Consider the following 11,214-nt stretch of genomic DNA (forward strand, 5'->3'; position numbering starts at 1 on the left):
TTGACACTTATGTGCAATCTCTGTTATATTAGTCTCCATGTTACACAAGTGTACACTCAACAAACCTTTCGTAAACAAGTGGGTGCGATGATTCGGCATGCCTCAGCATAAAAGCAGACCAGCCTTTTCTCCCATATACATGCAGGCTGTGTATCATCTACGCTGATGGTATATCAGAGCAGTTCTCTTGTGTGATTTTTTTTTTTTTTTTTTTTGTGCTTAATTGAAAGACGTTGCTCCAGTTAAATAAGCTCTAAAATGATATTTACTTGTGTTACTTTATAATTTCCTAACCCCTGCAGTGAGCCAACCACTCTGTTCTTACCATCTATTGCCCTGTGTCGAGGAATTGATACAATTTTACATGGAAGTAATTAGAATATCTTTATCAAAGTTTTTTTTTTATAAATACAGACCATTAGTTCATCAACCAAACTTCTTTAGTGTAGCACTGCTTAAATAGCAAGTGCAACCCTAAGCGCTTTACAGGGTGACATTATTGAGCTAACCCGTGTTGTTAGTCTGGTAGATCCATTGTGTGATATTTAAGTAAATTAGAGTTAAACTGCATATAAAAGACACATGATTCTAAGGTGTTAAAGTTTGGCTCAGGTCACTTTATTCATTCACTAATCGCATACAACAAAATCCACCTCTGGGTGTGTACAGATAGAATCCATGGTCCAGTTTTAACCAGGTTACATCCAGACTAGTCCCACTGAATTCAATCTAATAAACCATATTATTCCAGTTAGAATTAAATTCAGTAAAATTACATATACCTGTAAATATAAAATGCCATGACTTTGATCAAATCTTTACTTTGATTTAAATTTTGCATTTCATGGACAAACAGGGGGGTGGGGAGCAGTGAGTACTGGAAAAACCTCCAGCAGATCCAGAATCAGAAGCTGCCTCGAACAGACAGGAAAGGGACAATAATACTATGCCAGGAATAGCCACTATGGAGAGGGAAAAATGACAGGAAAAACATTAGGGTTGTGACAGCAGTGGTTAGACACATAGTGATTGAATGTAAAAAACTCTGATTCATACCTAAGGGCAATTGAGAAAACCCAATCAACCTTACAGTCATGTTTTTGGACTGTGGGAGGAAGCCAGAGCACAGAGAGAACATGCAAACCTCCATGCAGAAAAACCCCTGGCTGGGAGTCAAACCCATGACTTTCTTGCAAGAAGGCAACAGTGCTACCAACTGCGCCATCATGCAGGTAGAAATCAGTGTGTGCAAGGTTGTCTGTTCTGTGTGTCTCTGTGTCGCCCTGCGATGAGCTGGCGGTGGATGAAGAAATGGTCCATGGATAATCTTGAAGAAATCCAGACCAACTATCAATCTGAGTTTAAAAAAAGCTATTAAAAAAGCAAAAAAAAAAATCTGCTTCCCATTTTTCATTCAGATTCCCCAGGAAGCACAACTGAACCTAAAATTTGGGAACAAAGAACTTCTGGTGAGAATAATATATTTGGTTCTAGATTTTATATAGATATAATAAACAAGACAGTCAGAGACTGCATACCTCCATGACCCAACGTAGGGTCACTGACAGGAAATAAAAACCTGGATCCGGGTTGTGATCCTAATTAACAACTACAATTTAATAGATTAGCAAAAGAAATTCATAAAACGTTGTCTGTAAAGTGTCTAACACACACAAAACGTATTCCAGCACAGAGGTAAGAGTGCACCAGGTTCTCCTGGTAGAAAAGTGATTAAATGGATTTTTTGGAGTAGAATAAGCTTACATTAACACATAAAAATGCCATCTATAATTTGTGTGAACTTGCTCTGTGGGGATAAAAACTCCCATGTTAACAAATACATGTTTAAACAGCTTAACAAAATGTACTTTTATTTTTAAGTTTATCAGAACATCAAGAAATGTTATTTAGCCTATCTTCTTGTTTCCCAATTGGAATAAATATGAAATGACACCAAAGAAGGAAAGGCTAGAGGTGGTAAAAGAAAGAATACTTGCTGTTAAAGAAGTACAGTACAAAGAGTCATCTAGTAGACTCTATCTACATGCCAACCAGTTGTTTTGAAGTGATTCTAATAAAGAGAACATTTTCTGTCCTACCATCACAAACATAAACATGTGGAGGTTGCTAAACTGAAGTAGGACCTTATTTAAGCTGTGGTCATGTGAAAATAAGATTAAACTTTACAGCAACAAACGCTCTAGGAGGGTGGGGTGTGAGACAATGGATGAAAATGTGGAAAACCACCTCCTGTCCACTGGTAAATACGGTGGGGGATCTCTGCTGCTGTGGGCCTGCCACCCTTCCAAATGCCCTGGGAACCTACAGAGTAAATTCTCACTAAAATAAAAAATGTTCTGTGTCATTCAGATATCAGTTGTTACCAATGTTGATCTTTACCAGGTTTATAGTTGGCATTGTTGTTCCCATTTCTGATTAGAAGAAGAAGAAAAAAACCAGAACCATCTGAGGAGTAAAGCTGAGACAGATGACATAATTAAGACTTTCATTTAAAGCCTGCTTAGGAGGGATTTATCCTGACACAATCAGCCTAGACATGAACAGCCTAGTCCCTGGTGCTATTCTTTTCACAGGGTTTCCCATTCTTCCCCTGCTTCTCTCACTAATCCAGTGAAAACTCATTAGCTCCCACTCCAGCAAACATGAAGAGATGGACTGAATAAGTTATTGGAAACAAACACGTTGCTGTAAGATGGGTTAGTTAATGTATGGTACAAGCTTCCCTGTTCAGCTCTATGAGCACAAAGCCTTCAAAGAACAAGGCCTCACCAAGTCAGAAAGTTTTGGGGCACCTGGTTCCAGTGATGATGTAAGATGGAGGTCAAACTGTAACCACTAGAGGGGGTGAAAGTCTGTCAGCAACAAGGTGACAAATTGGGAGAAAAAAACTCTTGATGCAGATTGCAGCAGGTGGTTGAAGGAAGCTTGTTTAACACATCATTAGCCAAGTTTTTACAGTTTGCATATTGCTCCAAAGCTGGGAAAAGCTGAAATATTAAGTGGTGAGTAGTATCTCCAACAAAATACATTTTTTATTTTACCAAATATGTGTGGAATAAACTAAGTGGTGGACAGATATTTAGTGTTAGTTTGTTAGGGTATTAGTGCAATACAAGGCTGGAATTAGCACCTTAAAACTTAATAGTCAAGTTTAACTCCATCTAACATTTTAAGTTTTGTTGATTCTTCAAAAGACTTTGTCATGTGAGCAAGTTTCCAACAACTGGGCGGGACTCATGATGGTTCATGTATAAGGTGTGAAGGGTTCTGCCCAGCAAAGCACTTAGCAGCCTGTAGAAAATGCTTTTCAATGGGAGTACTCCCCAGTAGCTGCTTCTTGACATGCTAAGAAGCTCCTCCAGGATGGAAGCAAGTGTCTAGTCCCCCAATGGGAGCTCCTTTTTAATCCAACTAGTTTTCACTGGCTTGCTGGGAAGCAAGACTTTACTCATTAGCACTACATTAACTTGAACAAAAGATCTGCATTCCCCAAACTTTAGTCTTTGAGCACTGGATGACATTTTGCACAGTCCCAGAAAGCCCCCCACCCACCAAAACAACCCTGCTTCCAGAGCAACACCAAGTCCAGTCCAAATTATGTTCAACCAGATGATCAGGAAGCCTACATTTAAAATATTTATTTAAATTCATTGAGTTTTGAAAGTCCACAATGAGTGTTGCCATTGTACTATGTGAGAAACCTCCAGTAAAAAGGTTTTCCTCTTGTTCTGCTAATTCTTTGCTATTAAAACGTGTTAATCCCAACATTTTAAAAACAGTTTAATTTATTCCATTTAGATGTTCTATAGTTTTCCAACCATAGAACATGTCATTATCAGTTTATTTTGTTGCTCAGTTGAGAGAGTGCATATATTATTTTTCTTGTTTTTAATTAAATTCCGTCTTCAAAAGGTGTTTAGCAGCAGCAAAAGACCTTTTATGAGAGAACGTTGCATGGATTTCAGGGAAATTTGACAACAATAAAACATGAAAGCAATACCTGAGGACAGACTATAATGGTCAAATTTCAAAGATTTTCAACCTTCATTTCTGCAGCTGGAAGCATATATGGATTTAGCTCTGGATGGATACAGGTTCACATCTTGCTTCTTAGATTGGACCCACCGGGGTTGACGAAATACGACTCATATCAGCAACTATCTTATGTAGGATTCAGCTGGGTCTCCAACGTGTGCTCAGAAAATCTGGACAAATTAAGCAACACATCCAGGACCCATATGACTCCCGCCTTTTACCTTGAGAGTTGTGCTGCATTAAACCAATATAAGGTAAATAACATGGAGTCATCCAATCCCCATATGGGCCTCACTTGTAAATGCTGACTGAGCACAAAAACACAACTTGAATTCTTTAGGATCTACAAGAAAATCTGTCAAAGGTCGCTCATTTCAAATCTCTGACTGCATTCTTCTGCCTCATGTGATGTCATCAACCAAGGTAAACATTAATCTTGCTGTAAAATCTCATCCCTTTTTACCTTCGTGTGAATCTGCATGGTTCCTTTTGCCTGTCACTTTGCTGCTGGTACATCTGGATTTCCCCACTGAAGGACAATAAAGTATATTTTTATTCTATTTCTATTTTCCTCTTTAAATGCGCATTATTTTTCAAATTATTTTGTGAATTCCTGCGGTGGAATCCTTGTTTCATACAGATGTTATTATCCCCAATATACATTTGTTAGAGGAAAACAAATCCACTACAGGATAGTGATGTATTGAACCTTTCGGCGTTTGTATATTAGCCAGGCTTTTTGTATATTGCTCACCAAAAATAGTTGATTAGCTTTAATCGAGATTATTTCTCCAGTACCCGACACCCTCCTCCCACACACTATGGGAGGAGGGTTTAACATACTGTTAAACTTTCGTGCAAGTATCACCTGTAAAGAGTTTGGTTTATTTGCCATAAGTTGCGCTTCTTGTTAAAATTAATTTAAATGCATTCATTTTGATTTTTTATCAAAAAGTCTGTGTGTTTGTTCTCCCTAAAGTAGCGCGTTTTGTTGAAATCTTGGTGCATAAACATATAGGCGTTGCTCCAAAAGGAACCCTAACGTATCTGCGCTGTAAGCGGTTTGTTGATATTATCATTAGGGTATTTTACGGTCTTTCTCTGTCCTTTCTTGTACACAAACCCTCCCCAGTCCCCCAGGGCGACCAGCTACTCTGCCCTCAGACAACGCGCCATTCCCCCCTCCTCGATTACGCAGCAGGGTTTACATGAAACTGTTAATTGTTTGCTCTTCAAATAGAGTCAGCCTGGAGCCAGCAGTCTTCCAGAAGTTAAGGACTCAGACCACCCTCATCCCTCCCCCACGCCCCCTTCTCTCTCGCTCCTGGCCGATCACTCTCCCCCTCTTCGGGGTTGCATCAACATGACAAAGCACTGGCCGGAGCAGAGCCTCCTGGCACCAGCCGCTCTGCTCCACAGTGGAGAACATCGCAACCATCAACTTGACTTCTGCAGAAATGTGCAGCGGGGCTCTCCTTCCTGCGGTGTAGCCAAACAGCGGCCTCAGCAAGCGGCTGAGATGGCTCCTCAGCAGCAGAAGCCCTCTGCGCGCACCAAGCAGCCCGGCGGTGCCATGGGTCTCACGGATCAAGCCACGCTAACCCACTCATCATATCCGGACAGCGACACCAACGCGAAGCTGCGGGACGTGACGCGGGAGACGTGGATGTCTGAACAGGAGAAAAGCGGTTCCAGCGGTGGGAAGAAAAAGAACTACCAGCGGTATCCAAAACCACCCTACTCCTACCTGGCTATGATCGCCATGGTCATCCAGCGGTCCCCAGAGAAGAAGCTTACTCTATCAGAGGTAAATGATCTTAAATATAAGCTGTGCGTTATTTTGGATGTGGATGGCGCTTTTACGCATTGCAAGGCTTCACGGCTCAGAAATTCCCGGAGTTCCTTGTTACACTAAAAACATGCAGGCATCTCGTTTACATTGAAAGATCTGACACTAAACAGTCACTTCTGTGTGACACTTGGGTGACCACCACTCTTGGTTTGCTTTGATAAGCTTGGACTGCAGTGAAACCAGACACCGATCTGTATCAGAACACAGATAAGATAGATAGAACATGCTTTAAAATATATTTTACTTGTTTTGACTACAAATAAATAATTTCCACTGTTAATATTTCTGCTTGCAAATCATTATTATTGGAGACGATCCTTTGCTGCTTCAAACATGAACTGAGATGTTTTTGCTGTTTCCAGATCTTGAAGGAGATCAGTACCCTCTTTCCATTTTTCAAAGGGAACTACAAAGGGTGGCGAGATTCTGTGCGTCACAACCTTTCCTCTTACGACTGCTTTGTTAAGGTTTGTATATTTAGACTTTTAAACGCTTCATTCAAGGGGACATCCGTGGAGCTGATGTCATGATGTTTTTCTTAGAGAGAAACTTTGCAGCGCAGGTCCCGTTAGTTGGCAGTCCAGATGTGTGAAAAGCCTTAAAATGAATTAGTCTGTTAATGCAGTTGCATAACCCCACACTGAAACATTTCAAAGAATCCGGACCATAATGTGCAGGCATATGTCACCACACACACTGAGGAGATGGTAAAGAAAAGGAAAATCACCAAAGCTCACAATTACCAACCAGTTGTCTGGGAAGTACACCGACAAAAAGGCAATTTTCTATCCTACCAAAACAAATGTGTGTGAATTTCCCTGCCGTTTGCTTTGGTAAAATAAGAGAGAGATTGAGCTTTTGAAACAAGATGTGGAAAAACACCTCGTGGCCTTTGACAAGCACAGTTGAGGATCTGTGATGCTGTGGGCCTGTTTCTCATCCAAAGGCCCTGGTAACCTGATCTGGAGTCCGTGTCTCCACAAACTCTTTGAAATATCAGGATGTTTAAAAAAAAAATTGGGAGATCTCTACACTTAATCAAAAAACTGGGGTGCCAGAGAAAAATGTTTTTCCACAACTAAACAAATGTCTTCTAATTAATGGTTTGTGTATTTGTACATTTTTCAGAATGAGATCATGCTACTCTAATAAAAGACACATTTGTTTAAGGCTTTTTACACATCTTTACCAGGGGAGCCAATCATTATGGCGGCCGCTCTATGAGGGTCGACCTGTTTTTGCCTTACAATGCCATTGTGGTAGGTTTCTGTGAAACTAAATCCATCCTGCCAGACGAGGTTTTCAGGCCAAGCAATTAGGAATCTGTCCTCTTTTAAACTGCAGGTGTTGAAGGATCCAGGCAAACCTCAGGGAAAAGGGAATTTCTGGGCTGTGGACCTGAACTGTATTCCTCTGGAGCTTCTGAAAAGGCAGAACACAGCTGTGTCACGCCAGGATGAAGCCATCTTTGCCCAGGATCTAGCCCCATACATCCTGCAGGGCCACAAGCTGGAATCTGAGGCGCCCCCTCCTCCGACCGAGTGTGTGACCTCTCTCCCATCCATGTCATCAGGAAATCCTTCACCATCACAGGAGGACTTGTTCCGACCCAAGCTGGACTCATCCTTTGCCATTGATTCCTTGCTACACAGTCTGCAGCCTACAAGTGCTTCTGGAGATGTAGACAGGTACTGCTGCGCTGAGGTGGGGCGCTCCCAGCCTTCGCCGCCTCAACGGCTTCATTACTCCTCTGCTAGCTCGGGGAGCCCTGTCTCCGCCTCTTCGGAAGAGGAGTGGAAAGGTGTGTCCCACACTGTGAAGCGTATTCCTCCTGATGGTGAAACAGGGTCTGACAGGTATGAGGACTACGCACCACCCCAGCACAAATCTGCCAGACTGGAGACTGTGCTACCTCCATGGGAGCTTCCAACTTCCTACGCCAAGTATGCTCCCCCTAATGCAGTTGCCCCACCTAGCATGCGGTTTAACGGAGGCCCCTTAATGCCGTTGCAGGGCAGACTACCACTCTACAGCTATGGTAGCCCTCCCGTGGCGCCTGCCCACTTCATAGGTCACTCCTACTGGCCTATCCTCCCCAGAAGACGAGTCTCGGTTCAACCTACTCCTCTGCTCATGGACTTGGACAACATGCTGCAGTCTGTACCTCCAAATAAGAGCGTGTTCGATGCCCTGTTGCCTGTTAATCAGAATGCTTACCCACATCATCAACCACAGAGTCAGTACACCCTGCAGAACGGGGCTCCTCTCAACAGGTATCACCAGTACTGAGAGTCATTCACATGGACTAAACAAGGAATCCAAACAGGAAATAAACTAAAAGCTCCAGGCAATCTCATTTATGGTTTCTAACTAATCCAGAAGCCTTTTTTATTCAATTTACAGGTCAGTGTTTTTGTAAAAGAAATAATTCTGCCTGCCTTCAGTGTAGCGTTTTATTGAAGCAAAACTACCTCAAAAAAACTATATAACGAAACAAGTATCTACCTCAGGGTTTCAGTGAAACGTTGTACTGCTACAGGCTATTTGCACTGCTGATCTTGTTTGCACAGTTGTTTAATGCAATGTCTCGAGGATTACTTTTTAATGTTGTTGATCCACTACTGACTATTGAATGTATTACATGTTCACTCCTGGGAAGAAACAGCTGCAGTGTCCGAAACGGTTTATAATGGCCATGAGTTTAGTGTCTATAGTTCAGTTTTTTTCCTTGTTGCATAATAACTTTTTGCTTTTGGATGTATGTGAAGTTTTTTATTTTCTTTGTTTACAAATGTCTCCTTTTTTTTTTTACCACTTGCAAGAAAAACCCAAAGAATCCAACTCATTTTGCCTCACCTGAACTCACCTTTAGAATATTCTCCATCAGTGTGGAGCTGCTGATAATAAAAAAGTTAGTTTCAATGTTTTAACTTTCTTTTTGCACTAATTATCTGATGAACTCCGAAAGGACACCGCTTTTAAATGTCTCATTACCTCGACTAAAGAATGTATTTCTTCCTAAGATCTTAGTTTGTTCATTACTGAAGTTCATACATCTGTAGAGATTTCTGGACCTTTAACAGGTTTCTGATAAATTTATTTTAACAGTGCTGCTCAGTGTTGTGTAAACAAATAAAATGGATGCTTTTACATAAAAATGTTGGCTTAGGTTCATTTCATTGTTTGTTGGAAGCTCCCAAAGATTGGATAAAATAATCCTCTATGCTGCTGATTAAAAAAAAAAAAAGATGATTTAGACCATTAAAACTCTTAAAGCTGTAATTATGAAGCCAATTTACAAAATTCTTTAATTGTAATTCGTCATGAATTGTATTCATTTGGTTACTGACTGTAAATTTGTGGTCAACTAATGAAAAAAGGAAAGTAATGTAATTCTTTAAAATATTTAGTTTTGTCCGGCCTGATTATCATGAAAATTAGAAGAGTTTACAATTTAAAAACTGTTGAATGACCAGCAGTAAACTCAATCAGAATCTTGGTGGAGCATTAACATTAATCAGAAACATAATTTATATTTTTTGCCTATTACATTTTCACATACAAGGAATTTGACCCCGGTGCATTTAGTAGAGTAAAAGTAGAATAAATCGAGATAAAACAATAAATAATGTAGCAACGAAACAATCTGAAAGGACTCGAGTGAACCTAAATATAAAAATACACGTTTGTACAATCACAAGCTGTAAGAAAATATCACATTTTTTCCATTTAAAATTCCAAGATTTTTCAGACCTAAAAATCTTTTCGATGCTAAACATTCAAGAACAAAATAATGACCTAGTTGGGTTTTCCTTGTTTCACAAACCATTAAGGTGACCCAATGCCTGATGTTTTGTGGTGTGTTAAAGGGCTATTTCACAACTTTTTTTGGCATCTTGACAACTAAAATCAGCTCCATGTCAAATTTGGTACCACCTAATATAGTATCTGGTCTGAATAAGCATTCTGTAAACACAAAGCATGTTTTGTGACCTGTGATTCTTAAAAAAAAAAACATAGAAGTGTCAGTGCAGTGTTATGCATCAAAACCGAGCTTGGTCCTAGAACCGCAGGTCCAGTTTTGATCTACAGACCAAAGGATGCAGTAAAATGGCCCTTTATTTTTCAAACATTTTGCTTGTAGCTGTGGGTTCTGTCAGTAACTTAAAAGCCAAAACGACATTACCTTGATTTTTGGTGATGTAAATATGTTAATGTAAATCTATTAAAAAAAGATGTTTTTTCATACTGAGAAAATTATTTGATAAAATCAAATTACATAATTTTTCAGACTTTTCAGGTATGCGTAGGTTTTAAATCTGCCGTTTTATTGCATCTTTTCCCCCCTAAGAACTAAAACACAGTTGTGCTGCAGGTTTTCTGATAGAAGTTGTAGCTTTGATTATATCTAAAAATAAGGGAATTTAAAGATTATTCCCGAATGTGCATCAAAGCATCTGTCCCTTTATCGGATCTTAATCAAACTGCAAAGTTAAACTGGTTCTTAAAAGCATAGATTCCGTTATTACTACAATATACGGTCCTTGTTCAATAAACTACAAAAGTGCATCAATGTAAATGTTTCTGGTTGATACATTATAGACCGAAAATCATGGTAGTTTTGATGCATTTATTGTCTAGTAGATTTTTTCAGTTTAAAATCTGGCTGGCTGATTGGTGCATTACTTATTAAAATTTTCCTGTCTAAAAGGGTACGGCTCAATCTCAAACTTGAATGTTTTGATAGCATTTAAAACTATAAGGCGTTATTTTTAAGAAATGTTTAGTTTTCATCAAATATTGTGATTCTGAATTCTGTAAAACTTGAAAGGATCAGTCAGCTGTGGTAAAAACAACTAAAGCATCTAAATTATAAAGTAAATACATGTTCGCAATGCAAAAGCTCATCCCATGTTATCATGGGCTTGTATTGCATATTTCTAATAAAAAAAAGGCATGAAGGGTACAGAAAAAATACATTGAATAATGCTGCCTGTTTCACCACTGGTTGAAGTTAAACTCAAAAACTACCCATTATTTATCATGTCTAGGATAACTGGGAGATTAAGCAAGCTTTTATAGGGAGGGATACAATGTATATGGGACTTGCAGGACATTTAGTTGATGCTTACCCTTGCTCATATAGTCTCACATTCTTCTATAATGAAAGCACAGCTCCTTAAGTGTACTTTCTCCACTTTTAAAACAATCGGGAGAGTTTTGAATTGTCTCCAGCTGACAGCTTGGCTACAGCAGCTTTGATTCAAGAATTGGGTGTCTCCAGCCCTCCTTTCTCTTGCAGTATT

At 39.7% G+C, this 11,214-nt stretch overlaps 1 protein-coding gene across 3 annotated transcripts; it reads left to right on the forward strand.

The window, feature by feature from the left end:
* The first annotated feature begins 2,838 nt into the window (after positions 1-2,838).
* foxh1 (forkhead box H1) lies at positions 2,839-9,066 on the forward strand. Of its 3 annotated transcripts, XM_047350149.1 has the most exons (5): positions 4,144-4,310; positions 4,397-4,479; positions 5,297-5,863; positions 6,271-6,375; positions 7,253-9,066. In XM_047350149.1, the coding sequence occupies exons 2-5, from the start codon at positions 4,465-4,467 to the stop codon at positions 8,195-8,197; spliced, it is 1,632 nt and encodes a 543-aa protein (XP_047206105.1). In that variant the 5' UTR covers positions 4,144-4,310; positions 4,397-4,464; the 3' UTR covers positions 8,198-9,066. The 3 variants fall into 3 exon arrangements, with proteins under 3 accessions (XP_047206107.1, XP_047206105.1, XP_047206106.1); XM_047350151.1 differs by lacking the exons at positions 4,144-4,310; positions 4,397-4,479 and adding an exon at positions 2,839-3,023; XM_047350150.1 differs by lacking the exon at positions 4,144-4,310 and having other exon boundaries at positions 4,371-4,479.
* The last annotated feature ends 2,148 nt before the right edge of the window (positions 9,067-11,214 follow it).

This window comes from Girardinichthys multiradiatus, chromosome 21, assembly GCF_021462225.1.
Source record: "Girardinichthys multiradiatus isolate DD_20200921_A chromosome 21, DD_fGirMul_XY1, whole genome shotgun sequence".
In the NCBI taxonomy this organism is placed as follows: Eukaryota; Metazoa; Chordata; class Actinopteri; order Cyprinodontiformes; family Goodeidae; genus Girardinichthys; species Girardinichthys multiradiatus.

What these genes read in the sequence shown, in the direction of transcription:
- foxh1 (XM_047350149.1), top strand. An exon ending in AGAAGCTTACTCTATCAGAG is followed by an intron (nt 5,864 to 6,270) that starts GTAAATGATCTT and finishes TGCTGTTTCCAG; the next exon opens with ATCTTGAAGGAGATCAGTAC. An exon ending in CTTACGACTGCTTTGTTAAG is followed by an intron (nt 6,376 to 7,252) that starts GTTTGTATATTT and finishes TTTAAACTGCAG; the next exon opens with GTGTTGAAGGATCCAGGCAA.